General features: G+C 36.4%; 1 protein-coding gene across 1 annotated transcript in view; it reads right to left on the reverse strand.

Moving 5' to 3' along the window:
* LOC150095896 (uncharacterized) overlaps nucleotides 1-22,609 on the reverse strand; it is a 267,756-nt gene that overhangs the window by 120,907 nt on the left and 124,240 nt on the right. The window contains exons 6-7 of the mRNA XM_090409557.1: nucleotides 9,708-9,731; nucleotides 9,578-9,610 (exon numbers count right to left, since the gene is read on the reverse strand). Of these exons, the coding sequence (XP_090265683.1) occupies nucleotides 9,578-9,610; nucleotides 9,708-9,731 (57 nt within the window). The remainder of the gene's footprint in view (nucleotides 1-9,577; nucleotides 9,611-9,707; nucleotides 9,732-22,609) is intronic.

A 22,609-nucleotide genomic window follows, 5' to 3' on the forward strand; every position in this document is an offset into this window, starting at 1 on the left:
ACACGTGATACCACAGAATGTGATATCAACAACTAGCAGGGCCAGTGGAAGCTGGCATGCAGAGCGTGAGGGTGCCACTACAAAGGGGCACAGTTCATTAGCTCATTTTTAAGAAACAAAATTTTTATCATAAAAACAAAAAATTCTTAGAATGATCAATATTAAAATAAATAAGGCCGGATACACCAAATAAAAATTTTAAAAAAATTGTATATTGCCACCTCTTTGATCAGCCGGCTGTTTACAATTTTGGAGTGAGAGCTGGCTGAATGCTTGCCTGCAGAATGTGTCTACTGCAGTCTATCTAAAGTGAAACGGTGAACGGTTTTTATGCGCAGAAACGAATTTTCATACAAAACATTTGTTGCTAGTTGACCAGTCATATGGTACGTATCTCAGAAGGCTACTGACAGTAGCGCAGTGCAGACTATTATTTCGTCTCTGTCTCGTGTTGTGTAATAATTTCTTGTGCGTATAAAATAGAAATGGAATCAAAAATTTTAAAAAAGTTATCTGGTGCACAAAGTCATAAGCATCATGCTGAAAAAGAAGCAGATATTAAGAAACAAACTGGGGCTCTTAATAAATTTGTCAAAATATTAAAATATTCTGATGCAGATTGTAACCAACTCCATACATCAGAAATCAGAGTTGAAGAACTATGCACATCATCCAGTTTTCATGAAAGTACTATTGCAACTATTGAACAAGATAACAAGACACATGATTTAAGTGAAAAACAGTTAGGAGAAGAATTAGTTGTAGTTGACCAAGAAACTAACAAATTGTTAGTTTCTGTAAATTTAGAAGATCCAGATGAATGGGGAAATATTGATGAAAAATTACGAGTTGTTTTAATTGAAATGGGGCCTGTTCAAAATAAAAATATAATATATCCCAGAGATACATATGTTCGTAAATTTGGCGACACATATTATAATAGGAAAATGGAAAACGGGGAGCTCGTGCCAAGAACATGGCTCATTTATTCCGGAACATTAAATTCTGTTTTTTTGCTTTTGTTGCAAAAAAAACAGAATTTTTTTTCGCACCTACTGAATCAAGTAGTCTTGTAGAAGGTTATAACGATTTGAGAAATGTAATACAACTTTGCATAGACATGAGACTAGTTTAACTCACATGAAAAATTTCTTAAAATGTAAGGAACTTGATAAAAATTTAAAAAACAAAACTACTATTGATTGCCAGACTCAAGCATGTATGAAATGGAAAAGAAACATTGGACAAGTGTTTTAGAATGCTTGATTGAAATTATAAAATTGCTTGGTGGCCGAAATTTAACTTTTTTGCAGATCATTTGATAAATTATATGAAAGGAATAATGGCAATTTTTTAAAATTAGTCAAACTGTTTGCGAAGTTTGATCCCATTATGGAAAATCATGTTGAGTCTGGCAATCAATAGTAGTTTTGTTTTTAAATTTTTATCAAGTTCCTTACATTTTAAGAAATTTTTCATGTGAGTTAAACCAGTCTCATGTCTATGCAAAGATACTATTATTACTGTCTTTGTTTCCTGTGACAATGGAATTGTCAAGATCAAGGAAAACGTTTTAGGTTTTGTAGATATATCAGATTCCACAGGACGTGGTTTATGTGCACCAATAATGGAACTGGAAAAATGGAACATTCCCATTGAAATATGTGTTGTCAAGGGTATGACAATGGGGCAAATATGAAAGGGAAAAAATGTGGGGTCCAAAATTTGCTTCTGAACAAAAATCCTTGAGCTTTTTAAGTGCCATGTGCTGCTCATACTCTAAATTTAATCATTAATGAAACAGCCAAAGTGAATGCAGATACAATTAGTTTCTTTGCAATCATTCAAGAAATATACAATTTCTTTTCATTCTCTTACAAACGTTGGGCAATCTTTTTAAAGTTCGTAAAATATTTAACTTTGAAACAGCCATCAGAAATGCGATGGGAAAGTAAAATTAATGCAATCCGCCCTCTACGATATCAGTTAGGAGAAATTTATGATGCACTTTTTGAAATTTTAAATAATGAAAATTTTAATAAAGAAACTCAGCATGAAGCACAAACATTATGTGCTAAAATAAAGGACTACAAATTTATTTGCTCTCTTATAACTCGGCATGATTTACTTAACAGAACAAACCCTGTGAGTAAAATGCTTCAAGACAAAAAATATGAACATTACACTTGCTTTAGAATCTATCGAAAACTTAAAAATATTCTTACAAGAGTATCGATCAAATACAAATTTTAAAGGAGTTCTAAAAATTCTAAAAGAACTGAGTGAAGAGGTGGATGGAGAACAAGAATTTAAAACTGGTAGGAAGTTTGATGACGAAAGAAGACACGACAATTTGACTATGAGCATCATGACAAAACGCCAGAAGATAAATTTAGAGTGAATGTATTTTATACATTTCTAGATGCTGCAATGTGTTCATTAATAGAACGTTTTGAACAACTAAAAACATATGATAATTTCAATTTCTTGTATAGATTACTACAAATTAATAACAAAGATTTAGAGAATCTCTTGAAGGACGGCGACAATAAAGACATAAATGCAATAAAACTATATGACGAGTTATATGCTTTTCGGGATATTTTTCAGAAGGATAATTTAAATATTCAAAACCCTTTCGATATTCTTAATTTCATTGTGTTCAATAATTCATCTTTCCCTAACTTTTCAATTGTTTTAAGAATACTATTAACCTTACTTGTTAGTGTAGCGAGTGGTGAACGTTCCTTTTCCAAGTTGAAATTGACTAAACCTACTAAGAATAAGTATGTCACAAAAAAGGCTTGTTAGTTTGGCTTTAATAGCTATTGAAAATGATATATGTGCGGAATTAGATGTTAAGACCATTATTTGTAATTTTGTGAATATAAAATCAAAAACCCTAAAATTTAAAAAAAAAAAATTTCAGGTATATTTATGTAATTTAATTTATTTTCTGTTATTTTGTAAAGATGTTATTTTTTGGATACTTATATTAAATGTTCTAATTATTTCTGAATTCTTTTCTTATTTTCTGATCTATCTTGTTTTTTTTATTTTCCTAAAAGATATAGTTCCACTTATAAAAATGATTAAAAAAGTTTTACAAGTTACTAAATTCTTAGTAACTTGTTAAATGCAAGAATTTTTTAAACTTTAGTTCAAATAAATTTTAACTTTAATTAAAATTTTTATTATCGTAAAATCCCAGATAGTTACAGGGGCGGTTAGATAGAAATTGCATGCGGGCAGCAAAGACCCCAGCGCCGGTTCTGTCAACATGCATACATTAATGAATTTACCATTTGTATTCAGGTTTATCATTTATATTTAACAGTTGTGAAGTTATCAAAAACATCTAATATGTGTAATTTATTGTTATTATTATTTTCCAAGACCTCATGGAGTCAAAGACTCATCTGGGAGGCCCTTTTATCACACACACACATCTCACCATACCGTGTCTTAAACACACTCAACTCCTTGCAGACACCCTGCACGAAAAAAACCTGCCTCTCACTCCCCTACTCTCACCCTCTTTATACAGTTTCCAGGGAAGACCTCTGGTTCTCACGTGATCTCCCACTATTCTCTGTAGAACTTCTCCACCATTGATCTTATAACAACCCCTTACCAACTTTAGGTCTCCATCATATCTCCCCTCTTCCTCCTCTCCACCAGACTCTGCAAATTACATCTTCTCAATCTTTCCTCATAATCAACATTCCAGAGGTCAGAAACTACCTTAGTCAGTCTCCTTTGGACCCTTTCCAAGATCTCTTCATCCTTCTGAAAACCCGGTGACCAAATCTGGGCACAATAGTCCATGTGTGGCCTAATCAAACGCCTTATACAACGGAACAAGAATCTCCCTACTTCTACACGTCAGTGTCCTCCGCATCATTCCCAGAAGTCTTTGTGTTGTCTTCACAATTTTGGCGATGTGTCCCCTAAATTTTAGATCTTTATCCACTATCACCCCCAGATCTCTTATTTCCTCTACCTCCAACAATATATTCTCACCAAGCATAAATTCTACATCCCATCTTTGTTTTCCAAATTTTAAACCTTACATTTTGCAACATTGAACTCACATCCCCATATGCTTACCCAATCACTCAATTTATGATGTTATACTTCTAAATAAATCCACTACAAGTCTGCAAGATTCTCTGACTAAATTGAATAGCTGTTGTAATAGATATGGTATGAAGATCAGCAATAAAAAGACAAAGACAATGAAAATAGGCAGAATCATTGAAAATGTCAACTGTGTTCTGAATGGAGAGCCTGTGGAAAAAGTAAAACATTTCAGCTACATAGGCACGATTTTTGCTGAAGATGGTAAATTAAATATAGAAATAGACAACACAATCAGCAAAGCTGGTATGGTGGGAAGTCAATTGAATAAATGCATATGGAATAAGAGAGAAATTAGACGGGAACACTAAATTAGCTGTATACAAGACAGTGTTCAAACCAGTTTTAACTTATAGATCTGAGAGCTGGATCAGAAGTAAAACACTTGACCAAAGACTAGAGACCGCAGAAATGAGAGTCCTGAGAAAGATTAGAGGCATGAACAGATGGCATCAATGGCAATATCATATTAAAAACGAGGATATTAGGAAAGAACTTGACATTGTCAGCAACCAGGAATGCATTAGCAGAGCTAATCTCAGGTGGTATGGTCAATTAAACAGAATGGGTGAGGAAAGATTAGCAAAACAAGTGTTCTCTGCCAGGTTGGCAGGAAAACGACCCACAGGAAGACCAAGATGTACGTGGATTGATACGGTACAAAGTGCCTTAGATGATAGAAATATAAGATCTGATAATGTTGGAGTCTTGACAGGTAACAGTCTGATTTGGAGGAAAATTGTAGATAGGAAGTTAGTAATGATGTAATTTTTTTAATGTAGTGCTATCATATCCTGTACACCCCTTGATGGTACATGGCAGGAATTTGATGATGATCACTAAATTTATTCAAGTCTTCTTGCAAGGCCACAACATTTTCACTACTCTTTATGGTTCATCCCAACTGTGCATCATCTGCAAACAACTAAATATCTCCATTCAAATCTTCTCCAATATCGTTAATATACACGTTAAATAGTAATGGCCTTAAAACAGACCCCTGAGGCACTCCACTAGTGACTTTCCTTTTCCTCGATATCGCAGCCCCATACACAACTTGTTGATACCTATTGGATAGCCAGTCTCCAATCCAACGCACTAATCTAATATCCAACCCCATCTGCTCTAGTTTGACTGTCAATCAACTTATCATGAGGTACTCTATCAAAAGCCTTTGCGAAATCCAAGTATATTACTGTGTATCCTTCTCATCTGTCCAAGGACGCAGTCACTTTATTGTAATAAGTAAGTAAATTACTAAAACATGACCTCCCTTTAGCAAATCCATGCTGTCCATCAAAGATTATACCATTGTTGTCAATCCAACTTTGGATCCTAGTTCTAACAAGCTTCTCCAACAACTTAACCACAACACCTGACACAGAGATAGGCCTATAGTTTGATGCTTGAGTTCGATCACCTCCTTTATGAAGTGGCACAATCTTGCCCTCCTTCCACTCTTTAGGAACTTGACCAAGTGCAAGACTCGTATTAAAAAAATATGTCAAGGCAGGTGTCAACTCTCTGGCACATTCCTCCAGAATATGCGGTGATATATTATCAAGTCCCACAGCCTAATTTACATGTGGTTTATTCAACTCCCCAAACACCTCTTGCTCACTTACAGTCAGTCTCTCCTCCCCATCATCAACTGCTCTCAATCTCTCCATGAAGTCACATTCACAAGATTGAAAGATCTTTATGAACTGCTCATTAAGTATCTCCACCACACATTCCGCAACAGCTGTCTTTATACCATTTCCTCCAATCAATGTCATCCTTCCATAATCATTCTTTCTTTTGCTGGCTACATATCGATAGAACTCCCTAGGATTCTTTTTGGCTTCATTAGCTAACTGTTCATACCTCTCTTTAGCTACTCTCACCAACCAAGTCACCCCCCCTTGCCTGGTCTTTGTAGACCTCATGAAATTGGTTACTTCCACTTCTCTTATGCTGCCTCCACAATGCCCTTTTTCTCTGTATCGCATGCTTAATCTCTTTATTCATCCATCTCACACCTATCTTATTTAACCTTCTCACCCTTGGAATACATTTAGACATTGCATCTACTAAATAGTTTTTGAAAATCCCCCAAGTTGCATTGATCTCTTTTCCAGCTAACTCCTCATTCCATGCTACACCCGCAAGCTGTCTCCTGAGCTATTCATAATCACCCCCCTTGTAGTTCCACATATACCCTTTTTTCACATGGGTCCTTGCACTGCTGGGAACCACCCAGGTAATCACCTCATGGTCAATTTCACCAATTGGTGGATGATTTGACACCTCATTTATAATTAAATCCGCTGATGAGATGACCAAATCCAAGACCCTTAATCCTCATATGCCCTCTATTACATACTGTGTGAGGTAGTTATCCCTGAAAAACTCATTTTCTTTACTTCCAGTTGCTATCTCTTCATTCCAGTCTATATTGCCATAATTAAAATCACCCATAATGATCATTCTTTTTTTATTTGCTTGGCTTATTTGACTATACATTTCACTATCACCACCATCCACATAACCAGGTCTATAACAACATCCCACCAAGTATTTGATTCTATTCAATTCTATCTCACACCATAATGTCTCAAAACCAACTGGCCCTATCTGTCTCTTTCATCTCTACCTTGTATGGACAGAACTCTTTCTCTATCATCAATAGCACTCCCTCTCCCTTTTTACCCCCTTTATCCTCACGAAACATATCATACCCTTCCATATCTATTCCTGTCAGGATGTCGTCCTCATCTAACCATGTCTCACTTATTCTGACAATCTTTGGGTGAACAGATGCAATTAGCGCAACCATTTCATCCGCCTTGTTTCTTATACTTCTAGCATTGGTATACAAACATGACAGCTCATTTCTGGATCTACAGCTAGTTCCACTGATACCACTCACTCGATGTGATCTCTCCGTGCTGGACTGGGGCCATTTCCCTTTCTGCTTCTTCATTTTAGAACCCTTTTCAATTTCATCTATTTCCTCTAGATCCCTGGTCATCCCTTTTCTTTCTTGCCTATACATGCTCTCACCTCTTCTCGGAGCATCCACCTTTCTCACGCTGTGTACCCCTATCCACCCTGAGCCTTCCCGTTTCCCTGCTCCTCTTGCACACCCATTCTCTCATTTTCTATATTCATACCACTCACTTCCCCATTCATTTCCATTTTTTCAGTCTCTCCTGCTCTTCCACATCACTCCCCTCTCGATCTGATTCATTCTCTCTATTCACTTCTCGACCTTCCAGCAGCAGTCTCTTCAAGCGACTCACACCATAACTCAAATGCAGTCCATCGCTCCCATATACAGCTCACTTCGTCCCTCAAACTCATTCCACACATTAACAAACTGTACTCCCATCTCCTCACACATTTCAGCCAGCATATCATTCATAATTCTTTCTCTCCGCCTCATTTCACTACAATCATACCTAGGCAACACACTGACTACCATTCCTGTCACATTATTCTCTTTTATCTTTCCAACCAGCCTCCTGATTTAATTCTGACATGCTCTTTGTTCTCTCTCAAATCATTTGTGCCAATTAATACTATTAACTCTTTTGCTTGCTCCCACCTCATATCCAATGCCTCAATCACTCTACTCATTTTACCACCTGGAAAACATACCTTGTGCATTTTATCCTCTAGCACACCTTTAATAATGGAGTCGCCATACAACGCCACTCGCTCATCTTTCGTTAACTCTTTCATGCCATCACGATTTATTTTAATAGTTTTGACCTGAATTCTCTTAATTTCATTCTGCATCCATTTCATTTCTTGCCTCATCCAATCCAATTCACTTTCCGAATCTCGTGACAAATTCTCTCTATCATTTAATCTTTCTAACTCTCAATCCCCTCTTGTCACTTTCCCTCTCATTCATTCTTCTTTGTTTCCATACTTTCGGTCCAACATACGTCCAACTTTCACTATTATTCTTCTCACTTTCACTCGCATTTATCTTTCTTTGTTTCTGTACTTTCGGACTAACATGCGTCCAACTTTCGCTAACATTCTTCTCACTTTTACTCTCATTCATCTTTCTTTGTTTCAGTACTTTCAGTCCAACATGCATCCAACTTTTGCCATCATTTATTCTTTAATTGTTAATAGGCTTTTGTTGTGTAAAACTTTTATGTACCAGTACCCAATGTAAGTCTTATGACTTATGAAACTTGTTGGGTTTTAATTGCTTAATTTTATTAAATTCTTTACTTATATTATAATGTGGTCTCAATACTGAAAACTTCTCACAGAACAGCTAAACCACAGAAGCTTATGTTTACACACAGTAATGGATTCTTTGCTAAACTATATACATGGAGAATTTTACTCTGAAAACCAACTCCTTACACTACTTAGACTTCATCCATATACACTTGGCAGAATAGTAGCAACATGATTATTTATCGCTAAACTAACAAGTCTCCTGAATGTAATATTATCATTAGGTTCAGTCCAGTATCTCATTGGACAGTCTGAAGATGGAAAAAGAAATGTTAGATCTCTGTGATGCCTGAGTTAATTATGAAAACATCATTCACATTGCATGCTGAAAGAAATGGAGTATTGCTCTAGAACATCAGTTCCCAACCAGTGGTAAATTTACCCCCTGGGGTACTTACTGGGCTGTTCAGGGGTACACGAAAAATAATCACTAATGGCGGAAATACAAGTAAAGTAAACAAAATGCAAAACATTAGTTATGGAACAATAAATGTTAAGTTTGAATCACAGCTAATGGAGACACTTCAAAACTATCTCACATTAGCAAATGATGATTGGTGAGGACGTGGCTAAGAACCCCTCCCCCAAACCACTCTTCCACCAATCATTATGCACAGTTCATACATCACTTTTGTCCATATTTAAGACTGTATCTTGCATCTTTTGAGCTTGATTTCAAGAAACTAAGTGCATCAAAGCAAGCTCTACGATCTCACCGACAATGTTTCAATCGGCTAGTGATCTGTATACCAATTATTACAAACTTTTCAGATAACACAAATAAATATTATTAATAATAATAAAACAAAAGTTTGTTAAATACTTGATTTAACAAACTTCATTATCAATATTTAACATGAAGCTATACTTATTCTGTGTTACGAATATTGAAAAATTAAATCTGTGATTTGTACTTTCAGTGTAATAATTTTCTTTTCCCAACTCATTACCTCATTTCCACTATTTTACATTAAGATAGGCACTGAACAAAAGTGTCAGTATTTAAAAACAGCTATTTTAAAAACAACATGAATGGGGGCTTTTCAGCTATTTCAAATATCTAATAAGCAGAGTGGTGATATTAAACTAGGGGATGAAACTGATCTACCACCTGGAAATATAATTTCCTTCTTAGATTTAGAAATGCAAAAATAAAAAAATAATAATAATAAATGCGCAACTTTCTACTTACTACATCACTTCCTCCTCCAAATCTTCCTTCATTCTAAAAATATAAAACAATGAGATGTAATTAAAATGTATGCTTATATGATATAATAAAATAGGAAGTGAAAATTTTCTTTTTTCTGTCGAATACTCACCTGTTTGATATATCTTATTGGTGACTGAAAATAAAAAAAATAATAAATAAATCTGAGGAAAAATTATTTGTACATAAAAAAATGCTACAATAAATGCCACTATCTTTATTTTTCATACGTGTATATAATGCTGATTATTATTATTATTTATAGAGAACATAATTACAAGTTATCATTAAAAAAGTCATTACAATTATCATCTTAATCATGATATCGTAATTATCAATCTTAATCATCATTGCAATTATTGGTAAATCATATTCATGATTCACTTCCATGCTAAGAAAAGTGACACATAGCAAGAACTGCTAGAAGTCTTCTTCTACTTCAAGCATTTAAATATGTTGTGGCTCCTTTATCTGATCCATCCATATTTTAGTTGACTAGCTGAGGTCTTTTGTTCCTTCCAATCAGTATTCTGTGATAACATTTGCCAATCAATTCTGATCCATTATGGGTAGTCTAACCCAACTTTTTAAATATTCATTGATGGTATCAAGGAGACTGCTTACTCCTAAATTGTTCCAAACTACTGTATTTTATTAGGTGATATGAGCGAGACTTTTAAACTGTTGAGAGGCAGTTACAGGGAAGACATTGGAGAGTTCTTTCACTTGGCGGAAAGGTGAGAAGGAGCTATGACAAGGGGCTATCCCTGGAAGTTACGAAAGGAAGCTGTGTGCAAGAGGGTGAGGAGTGGTTTTTTTGCGTGGAGGGTGGTTGAACCTTGGAATGCATTGCCTGAGAGAGTGGTTGGAGTGGAGATGGTTAATGGGTTCAAGGAGTGGTATGATAGACTCTGTATTTCCTAAAAACGACCTCCCACGATGAGTCTTTTGACTCCATGGAGGCATGGATAATAATAATAATAATAAAAATAATAATCATATTGTGTTGCTTCAGCTACACTTCTGAGAAATCACATTTATGCTTCCTGATCTTCTTCAGTCTATCTTTGTCATGGATCATGACTTACTTACATAAAGGCCAGATGGTATTACATTATTTTGTATAATTTAATTTGTGTACTTCTAGTTATATTTTGGAGTGATTTTCTGGTTTATTTCCACACACATTATTAAATATTGCCATTTTATGATGAATATTTACTTCTCTGTGAATATAACAACTTAGTAATTTGATTTTCTAGTATAATTTTAGATATTACTATCAATTTACATTCAAAGAGTATGAGTTTGCTTTTTAGTTGTTTGAGATGGAGAAAGAGATGTAAGGCTGTGCAGCTGCAGATAGTGTGATATTTTGATGGACCATGAAGAGTTAAATAAGAGTCAAGAAACAGAGATGAATATCACATATATGGCAGAAGACAATGAGGAGAATATGATTGAGAATGGTATCAGCCAGACAGGCAAGCAAGATAATATAAGTGCTTAGAATCTGATATGAGTAAGGAACAGACAAAAGAAAGCATGACTGCAAAACTGGAAGAGAGAATGATTGAAGGAGCAAAAGCAAAAGTGAATGAGGAAATGAAAGTGAGCATGAAGGACAGATTAAGTGTAAATGATGACATGAAAAATAGCACAATTACCAGAATACAAGGCTTGAAAAATAAGATGATAAAGATGAGAGATGAGATAAGTCACATGGACAAAATAAAATTAGGTATTTGGTTAATGTGAATGGAAGGATGTGAAAGAATAAAATGAAAGAAAAGAAAGGGGAGAAAAATAGGTAACAAATGACTCAAGAGCTGTACTGTGTGGAAATTCCATTATTAAAGGTGTTGTCGATGAGAGGAAAGACAAGGTCTGTTTTCCAGAAGGGGAGATGAAGACGAGAAGTAAATGTGTGAGGGAATTAGTGTGGTTGTGGAAATGAATGATTTGATTGGGCAGAGGGAGAATGTGAGGGTGGATATCAGGAGAGTGAAAGACAACAGTATGATAGGAATGGTAGTTTGTGTATTGTCTAGGTATGACCATTACCAGTTGCAATAGTGAGCAAAAATCATGAATGGTATGCTATGTAAAGAGAAAAGAGTACAGTTTTCTTTTCCTGTTTTTTTTTTTTGATATATGAAATGCATTTGAGGAATCGATGGAATTGTATAAAGGAAATTAAAGAATGCATCTCAATGAACTTGGTGTCAAATTGCAAGACTGTTTCTATAAGAAAGCATAATGAGTGATGTGCACAAGGGATAAAAGAAAGCCAGAAGTGAAGTGAAAGAGCAGTCAAGGTGAAACAGGTTGATTGATTGATTTAATTTTTTTATGGCACAAAGACATCAAGGGTCATACTGTGCCAGGACACAGTGCTGCACCATGGGTAGAGGGCACCCTTGTGCAAAACTTTTTTCAGAGCCCCCATAAAATAAGTTTCCATGAAAAATGTTTGCGAAAAATTTCACTTTGTTAAAAGTAGAAAACAGTTGATATGCAGCATACATAAAAATAAATTTTATTTGACAATAGTAAAACATTGTAATCACTAAAATTCATTAATAAGGAATTTTTAATAATAAATATTTTCAAAAATATTTATTTCGTTAATATATAAATACAACAGAATATATATATATATATATATATATATAAAGAAAATTACTTTTATTTTATGTTATGTTATAGTTTCTCACCTTCCAAATTTGCAGAATAATGTCACTGTTTCATTCACAATCACACATCCACAAAGGACAAAAAAGAGCATAAGGATGAATTCACGGTCTGTCTCAAACTAATAATTTCCACTAAAAATATACGCAAGACGTTGCTGACTATAAGGGTGAAGCAAAATGCTTTTATAATCCCTGCTATCTGATAAGGTTGCTGTGTAGGGCAAAGTTGTCTAAGTGCTCTGCCTGAGTGGGTGCGATTTAAAGATCTTCATTTGGAAGTAGGATGCCTTGGGGGTCTCCTATATTTGGAGAAGTCTGTTGCACTAATTCATTTGGATGTGAAGAGGATGCTGAGAAGAACTTTACTGCTGAAGACTTCAGGAAAGAGTAGATGTAGGGGATATTTGTATCCCGGTGGAGTTGGACATTTCTCATATATCATGGTGCATTTAAGATCATGCAGAGACATTTGTTTTGCACTCTCTGTAGTTTGAGGATATTTACTCTTGAGGTGTGGCTCCAGCCTGGGGATGCATAAGTAATAATGGGTCGAATCATCAACTGATAAAGGAGCAGTTTTATTTTGGTATCCAGCTTGCTATTCCTATTGATAAGAAGGTAAAGCTGTGCAATGATTTTTGATGCTTTTGTACATGAGGCTTTTATATGTGGACTGAAGGTTAGTTTTCTGTCCAGCAGTACACCCAGATATTTGGCTTCTGCTTTCCAGGGAATCTTGATATTAAATAGGAAGATATCATCTTTGGGAGATATTGAGTTTTTAGTAAAGAGCATGGTGATACTCTTCTGAGGGTTTACTTGCAATCTCCATTCCGAGAACCAGTGCTCTAATCTCTGCAGGATTTCTTGCAGTTTCTTGGTGACAAGGTGCGGTTTAATAGATCTGGTTAGTATAGCTGTGTCGTCTGCGTATAGGGCATTGATAGGTGGCAGTGGTTTGTGCTGAATGTTCGCCATGTAAATCGTGAAAAGTATCGGTGCCAGTAGGGACCCTTGAGGCACTCCTGCCAAGATTCGTCGCTGGGTAGATAATATATCATTTAGTTTGACTTACATTCGTCTGCCACTAAGAAATGACTTTATAATTTGGACTAGATCTAATGGAATGCCAGTTAAAATCAACTTGTATAGTAGTCCAAAGTGCCATAATTTGTCGAATGCCTTTTCTAAGTTAAGAAAAACTGATCCAGTGTATTGGTTCCAATTGTAACTTGTGGTGATGAATTAGATTAGTCTAGGAATTTGTTGGGTGGTACTGTGAAACTGGCAAAAACCAAACTGTTCTGAAGGAAGGATGTTTTTTTTACTGAAAGTTGAATTCTGGAAAGGATAGCTTTTTCTGCTATTTTGCCCAAATTAGAAATCAGACTTATGGGACGATAACTTTGAGGCTTGTATATAGGAACTACATCTGCCAACTTCCATGCAGAGGGAAAGTACTTAAACCTGAACATAGCATTTATTATTGTTGTAAGATGTGCGATAGCCTTTCGGGGTAGCAGTTTAATAACTTTGTTGGATATGGCGTCAGGCCCTGGAGCTTTTTTATTCTTTAAGTTCTTTATAAATGTCATAAATTTCAGCGGGAAAAGTAGGTGTGAGTTGGCTGGTACAGGTATCAAGCTGTTTTCCCATGTGTCTGACGTGATGGTGAATTTTATAAATATGATTGAAGTTTAGGTTATTGTGTGAAAGGCTACACTGTTTTTCTAAATTTTTAGCTATAGTTTCAGCTTTTTCTGCATCTGTGTAAACAATGTTCAGGTCAGATTTAAGAGGAGGAAGCGATTTCTTTTTGTTTTTGATGTCTCTCAGGAACTTCTAGACGGTTTGATCACCAGGTGATATGGAGGCTAATTTGTCTTCCATAGTTCGTTTCTGTGGGCTTTAAGTGCATCTCTCGCTGCAGTGTTCATTTTGTTGAGATATTTTTTGTCTTGGGGTACTCTGGTATTGTGGTATCTTTTTCTTGCTTTATTTTTTTCCCTGATTAAGTTCATTATGTCATCTGGTAGTCGTTTAGGCTTAAAAGCAATTGAATTTGAGGTGAAAGATGCTATGGCTGTGTTGATTTGTTCAGTAAGTTTACTGACTGCAGAATCAATTTCTTCCTTGGAATTAATATGAGGAACGGGATCAATGTAGTTTGGAAGCATTTTGGATAGTTTTTCATGGGGAATGAAGGTGTGAGGTGAAAGGGGAAGTTCCCTCTGATAACCCAGTTGGAGCAGAATAGGGTTGTGGTCTGATGATAATCCATCCAATGATTCCAGGGTGTACTGCAGGTTGACATTCTGAAGGACAGCTATATCCAAGACTTCGGATGAGCCAGTCGGACTGTGGTGAGTTGGCACTGAGGGGCCAGCCACAGCTGTGCAATTTGAGCTTGTGTAGTTAAAGAGGATGCGGCCATTCCTATTTATAAACAATCGATAATATTTATACAATTTTCGCTGAGTCGATGCTTACTCTGTGAAATAAAATTGTGGTTATATTGATAACGTTTCACTTCAAACAAATTATAATAAAACTGGTAATGTATTAAATTAAAAATATTGTTAGATTATTAAGAATTCATAATAATTTGAATGATTTTAAATTTAATTTTTATCGCATTAACTATAATTTGTAATTGCGTAATTTATATAGTACAATATAATTCAAGAATAAGAAAATTTTGCTTACGCTTGGATCCACCGAAACTTTTATAGTTTCTATATTCGGCATGAAACTCTTGTAGTTTCTCTATTCGGCTTTGAAATAATGTTGGATTCAATATCCACTTAATTTGAATAATTTTGCATTGCCGAAGTGAAGCCTTTTGGCTCTCTTTTTCAGTAATTTATATATACTGTATATATTTTATTATTTCCCCGTGGTGAAATGGCGTCCCTCATCTTCAAGCGCCCTTGTGTGGGGCACAATCTGCACAACCGCACGGCGCAGCCCTGCCAGGACACATGTCACAGCAGTAACTATGGTAACTACTTAGTAGGACAATCATGCCCTCGGCAGGATTCGAACCCACAGCCTCTTGGCTGAAGAGTGGATATGCTAACCACTTGGCCAACCAGGCTGGCATAGAGCAGGTAAGATCGAAGTGCTTGTGAATGCAAAGCCATGTAGATGAAAATGCGAGTGTAAGATTGACAGGAAAAGAAACAGAGAAGTAACGGTCAACAGAGAAACATGGTGTAACAAGAGCGAATTTTGAAAGCAGTAGTGAATGCATGTATGGGGATGGCCTTTGATGCATGGAGTCTAGGGAAATATATGCAGTAAGATGTTGTAAAGGTGAGTGAGCAAAAACAAGTGTGGAAATATTGCACATGAGGGACCATATAGGAAGGACTGGTTTGTAGATGAACAAAGGAATTCCTATGCTTATTTATGAATGTAAGGAGTATCAGAAATAAGGGAGATTAAATTGTTGCATTGATTGAATTTATTCACCGAAAAATAGTTGGAATAAGTGAAATGGTTGGATGAGGATCATATCTTGACTAGAATAGACAATGGAAAGGTAAGATGTTATTCATGAGGATAAGTGTGTTTTGGGGATTGGGGGTGATGGTGTTGATGATAGTCAACAACATTATCCCACCAGTGGGAATTATACTTGCACAAGGTTGAGATATAAGGAGATAGTTGCAGTGGTAACAATGCAGTATAGTGTGAGACAGAGGTTGACAGGATGAGATGTTGAATATTGTTAGAGGACAGAAATGTGCATTGTGGAGATGAAGAAATTTTGAATGGAAAGAAGACAGATGTTGCTTGGGCACTGATCAGGAGATTATTATTATTACTACTACTAATACTACTATGGACAAATTGGCTTAAAGAATGATGGATGATTCTTCTTCTTCTTTCACTACGCATTATTCCCGCTTCCTCTGCAGGGTCCGCGTGTTACTTAGATGCGACTTCTTGTTAGTACCACTCCCAACCGACCTGTCGCCTAGTCTGCCGCTGGGGGGGGGGATATATTTTTGGCTGTATAGGTGTATGTTCACGGGGCTGGTTTGCCTGCTTGCGGGATGAAAAACGCCAGATAAACTGGCGGAAAAAACCCTACTGCCCGCGCCCAAGACCGGCTAACTTGGCTATGGCTGAGGAAGATCCTCAAATTCCTCACGTCTTCGACGGGAATCGAACCTGGGACACTCCTTCCCCAGTCATATGGTTGCGAAGCGCAACGCCACTAGGCTTATGGGTAATTTTAATTATGGTAATATCAATAGCAGCTGAGAATAAGGAAAATAAATGTCTTTAGTTCTTAAAGGACAACTATCTTAGGTAATGTGTAATAGAAGACACATGAGGGTTGAGTTTTAGCTCTGATCATATCATCAGAGGGTGAAATTTTGAGATTTTGGGGTGCATAATCTAAATTCATTGAGAGTGATAATGAGGTGATTACCTCATGATCACTTCTAGGAGGAAAGGAGACAGATGTTGTTTGGGCACTGATCAAGAGATTATTATTATTACTACAACTACTATAACTATTTGACTCCTTCAAGAACACTTTGCAGAGGGCATGCCACTCAACACTACTTAATCCTCCATCAATATATAATGCCATCTATCACCCACTGATAGTCTTTTTTTTGTCTGTAAATTGAGTATTCCATCTAATATGGCTGTATGTGAGATAAAAAAACTTGAGTTTCCAGAAGAAAACCCTATTTAACAGAAGCAAGGTATGAGTGTATTTCAAAAGTGAAAAGGAAGCAGTAAAATGGATGAATGAAGAGAGAAATAGAGAAGCATGTGATCTAGGGAAAAAAGTTACTCAGTTGGTAAAAATTGCCAATGTGTAGTAAGGAGAAGAAATTAACCAATGGGGCCAAGAAATTTTATAGAATTCATTCTATATGTGACAAGGAAGAAAGAAGTATAATGCGAAGATGATGTGATGACATGATAAAAATAGCAGACTGGCACAGCCTGCAAACTATACACACTGGTGTCCAAAACGTAAGGATGAACACTATTTCTGAAGATTACAACTGCAAATTCAAACGAATCAGCTTGTGACAATTTGTATAACTGACAATTTTGAGTAGAAAGTGGGTACACATTCAAATTGCTCACAAAGGGGGTCACATGGTAGCACTCAACAGGATAAAAGGAAAGAAGCTGCCCTAAGCGAATTGTGTTTGAAGGAATAAAGTTGCAAAATTGGATGTCTTGTAATGTCTCAAAGACATGATCTAGATCATGCAGGGGAGAATTATTGTAAAGCTTGATGAAGGAACATAAAGAGAGAGTTTTGGTTATAACAGCAAAATGTAATCTACATACCACAGCAGGTTAGCTTGCAAGTTGACTCCATTCAAGCACAGGTATGCGGATATCTTGACAAACTGTGGCAAGACATCTGCAAGAAGTAGACGTATATGCCCGAAGGCCTGTAGTCTGTGCATGCCTTTATCCACAGCTCATTGTGGAGTATGTTTTCAGTGATCCATAAAAATTAGACAAGACACCATTGGGCTAATGTACTGTTTACAGATGAAAGTCACTTCAGTCCTCCAATTCTAGATGACCCTGGATCTGGCTTGAAAGTGGTACTGCTTACCATCGCAAGAATGCTCTTGAAATGGATAGATAGGGGTGCTGGAGTCATAGTGTGGGGAGGCATTATGCTTAATGGAGGACTGAGCTACAAGTGCTGGATAAAGGGTAAACGATATTGCAACAAAGTTCTTCAACATCATGTTTGATTATTCTGTGATGCTGTGAGTGAAGAATTCATTTTTATGGATGCCAGTGCCACACCACATCAAACATGAGCAGTGGAGATACTTCTGGAGACTGAGGATATTAATTTAATCAAGTGGCAAGCACACTTCCCAGATATCAACCCCCCACAGAACACATTTGGAATGCATATTGCTGCCAAAACTCCCCTCTAGAAAACAAACAAGGCCTTATTCTTACTCTGAAGGAGGAGTGGGCCACTTTGCTTCAAGAATTTCTGAATCACTTGGTGCTAAGAATGGTATGATGTTGTGAGAGCTGCATCTCAGTTCAGGTGTTGACATATTCCATCCAGAAATGTCGCTCCACCTAGTTTTCTGTAAGCACTATGCATTAATTCCTTAACTATATCCTTTGTAACTTTTTGAAAATTGTAACTTTTGCCAAAAACACATAATTTAATTTGTATGAAATTTAGAACACATTTTTTTTGTAATATAACTTATTATTAGTATGCTGGCAATAAATTTATGTCCACATTTGACTGTAGTCATGAAATATTTTTCATATACAAATAAAAATGTAGTTCAACCTTAGCTTGGACATTAGTCTAGTTCAGGTATTCAATGAGCTATTCTATTTATCAGAACATTTCATCCTCACAAATGTATCATCAGGAGGGACTTGAGTAGATTGCATGTTGGAGGAGGGACTGATGGTGAGTGAAAAAGATGCATATGATGATTTATGTAAACCTGGTATTAATAAGGTAAAAGTGCTTGACAATATGCTTGTCAAGCACTTTTACCTTATTATTATTTACAATATATAGTGCTATAATAGTGCTTAACCGATCAGCATATCAGGAATCGTGGTCAAGGGAAAAATACAGGAATGGACTGAAGAAAAATGAGATACTGTATGGGGGACAGCATGGTTTTGTGAAGGGTAGATCATGCTTCAATAACTTGCTCAGGTTTTATAACACAGTGACGGCTGAACTGGATAAGAGTAATGGGTTTACAGTCATACAGTCATGCTGGACCTTGCTAAGGCCTTTGACAGGATACCACATGGAATTCTAATCCATAAACTGCAACATATGGGAATGGATATAGGGTTGGTGAGATGGATAGGAGGGTGGTTGATGGAGAGATATCAGAGAGTAGTTTATTCAGGAGTAGAGTCCAAAAGATGGCCTGTGACTGTGGTGTGCCACAGGGTTCTGTTCTTAGACCACTACTGTTTAATTTGTTCATTAACGATATAGGAAAGGATCTGAGAGGAACGGTTCGTTTCTTCACTGATGATGCAAAGTTGGGTAGGGGGATAGTGAACGCAGAAGATGTCAAAATTTTGCAGGATGATTTGCATGACGATAGATTGGAGGTCTGGGCTAAGGAGAATGGATATCAATTTAATGTGGCAAAATGTAAGGTTATGCATTTTGGGGTGAAAAGATTAGCAGCAGTATATCACATTGGTGGAACTGTACTCCAGGAGACTGATGAGGCCAAGGACTTAGGAGTGTTGGTAGATAGGGAGTTGAAGTTTAGGGGGCACATTGCAAAAGTGGCTAAATCAGCTCATCAAATCACTTGGATGCTGAAGAATACTTTGACGAGCAGAGATAAGCAAGTTATTGTTCCTCTGTATCGAGCCTTGATAAGATCCCATCTCGATTACTGTGCCCAGATTTGGTCACCTATGTTTCTTCTTGATGGGGAGGAGGTTGAGAGGAGGTGAGTGACCAAGATGATAGCAGGTCTATGGAATGAACCTTATGAAAACAGTTTGAAGATTTGTGGGTTGCAGAATTGGTTGATAGGCGAAAAAAGGGAGATATGATTGAGACATTCAAATTGTTGAAGGGTTTCTATAGGATTAATTCAGAGGATATTTTTGAGAACAGGACTGGTGATGGGAGGATTAGGGGACATCCATGGAAGTTGGGCAAGAGTGTGGTTAGTAAGGGTGTTAGAGCTGGGTTTTTTACTTTTTGAGTGGTGAATGAGCGAAATAAGCTGCCAGAGTCTGTTGTGGGTGCTATGACGGTGAATGAGTTCAAGGCAAAGTACAATAGATACTGTGTGAATGTCGAGTAGTTGTGATGGACATGATGTTTAGGGCCTCCCTCGATGAGTCTAAGGACTCCTTGGAGTCACCTGTAATAATAATAATAATAATAATAATAATAATAATAATATAGCATAAAAGGAGTAATGGCATTCTTGACATACCTGTTTAACAAGAGACTTGCACAAAGGATAATAATTTTTAGCCCAAATGGATACAAATTATTGGCCAATCTGGGTGTTTGGAGTTGTGGTTAAGTGCTGGAGAGGTTGGTATTCAGAATTGCTAATAATAGCAGTATGCTCTGTGATTGTCAACATGTATGTTTAGAGAGAGTACATGTTTCAGAAGTCTGCTTATATACAGCAAGGTGACAAATCCATTAGACAAGAGATATACATATACACTGGTATACTTGAATTTTTTTTAAGGCCTTTGATAGACTGCCACACAGCAAAGCTGGTAACTAAGGGATGGATGGAATTAGATAATAGAATGGTAAGTTGCATAGGTATCCCAAAAGATGAAGGTCACTAGTGATGTGCTGCCAGTCTTTTTTTTTTTTGGAACCATTATTGTTTAACTAGCATGTTAATGTGATATTGGAAGAGGTATAATTGGAGTTAATCAATTATTTGCTGATTATATGTAATTGAAATAGAGTATAAGGACTAAAGCAGATGTTGTGGCCTTACAGGAGGACCAGAATAGGCTGTGTGAATGGGCAGGTGAGCGGAGCTCCCAATGTTGCTAAGTGTAAGGTTCTAAATTTGGAAGCAAAAATGGGATGCAAAGTATAGAATTGATGGGGAAATTTTAGTGGAGGCAGGGGAGATGTAGAAGTGGTGATAGACATGGGCGCTGAAGTTCAGGGAGTCCGTGCTAAAATTGTGTGGATATCACAATGGATAATGGCAATGATGAGGAGGACTTCATATGTAGAAGCAAAGCGGCTATAGTTCCTTTGTATATGGCCCTAATCAGGGTACATGTGGATGACTACTATGTAGATCTGGTAATTTTAAAGGAGAAGAGGACACCTTAGAAAGAGAGAGTCCAGAGAAGATTGAGAAAGTCAGTGTGTTGGGTCTTTGGAATATGAGATATATAGACAGATTGAGGGAATAGAATTTTCAGGGAGAGTCTTGTGAAATAGGAGTGGGGGATATGACAATATATAAGTTGGTGAGGAGGTGTTAACAGGTACCATACAGCCTGGTTTGACCGGGACTGTCCCTGCGTCAGTTTGTCATTTTGTTCCGGTTATTTGGTAAAAATTTTAAAGTGCAGAATATACACACAGTACAAAAAGTGCAGCCTCGGAAAATGGTGATTAGGCAACATGAATACCCCACTTTGACTCTGGCCTGTATGCTGTGTTGCAAGTCATTGTTGAGCATGCGCAATCTTAGTTGAGTTTAGATTGCGAGTCGGTGTTTCTTTTCGGCATGTTGTTTGTGATTTTTTTTACTTCATTAAATTAATTTAACCCCAAAATGCCAAAAAGAAACTGTGTGTTTACGGATGAATTAAAAAAGGATTATCTATTTTTGAAAAAAGTTTGTGGTCATATTGACAAAGTGAAATGTGAACAGTGCTCTTCAGAATTTTCTGTGGCTCATGGTGGGCATTCGGACATAAAAAATCACTTGACATGTGCAAAACATAAGGCACCTTTAAAATATTGTCATATTTTAAAGGTGCTGATCCAAGTGACAAAGAATTTTTAATAGCTGCTAAAGAAGCAATTTTTGCATTTCATGTTGCTATTCGCAATGTCAGCTTTAAGTCTGCCGATTGTTCATCTAAATTGATATCAAAGCATATTGATATCATACCGTAAATATAATAAATGATATCAAAACTTTTTGAAACAAAGTTTAGACTGGGTAGAACAAAATGTGAAGCTGTTATTGTTAATATGATTGAGCCACTGTTGTTTCATCAACTTTGTGAAGATTTAAACAAAACAAATTTTGTAACAATATCAATTAATTCTTCCAACAGAAAAGAAATTAAAACTGCCATGTGTTGTGCGGTATTTTGCACCAGATTGTGGAGTAAAAGTTAAACTTTTAGACTTTCAATCAGCTACCGGTGAAACTGCAGAAATACTGACAAACCATTTAATGTCAGTTATGAAAACTCATAATATAACAAAAAAAATTATTGGATTTTGTGGAGATAACTGCAATACCAATTTTGGGGCTGTAAAACGGAGAGGAGAAAACAATATTTACAGTCAATTGAAGAAGGAACTAGGAAGAAATATTATGGGCATTGGTTGCAGTGCTCACATCGTTCACAACAGTCTTCAAACTGCAGTTGATGTTCTACCTATTGAAATAGAAGATTTAGTAGTCAAAATTTATAATTTCCACATTTATATGGTTCGAATCACTCAACTAAAAGCGTTCTGTGAATTTTTAGATGTAGAGTATGAAAAGGTTCTTCAACATGGCAACACCCATTTTCTTTTGCTACTTCTAGCTATTGACAGAATACTTGAAAT

Source organism: Typopeltis vanoorti, chromosome 19 (assembly GCF_054136105.1).
Source record: "Typopeltis vanoorti isolate ZY-2024b chromosome 19, IOZ_Tvanoo_1.0, whole genome shotgun sequence".
In the NCBI taxonomy this organism is placed as follows: domain Eukaryota; kingdom Metazoa; phylum Arthropoda; class Arachnida; order Uropygi; family Thelyphonidae; genus Typopeltis; species Typopeltis vanoorti.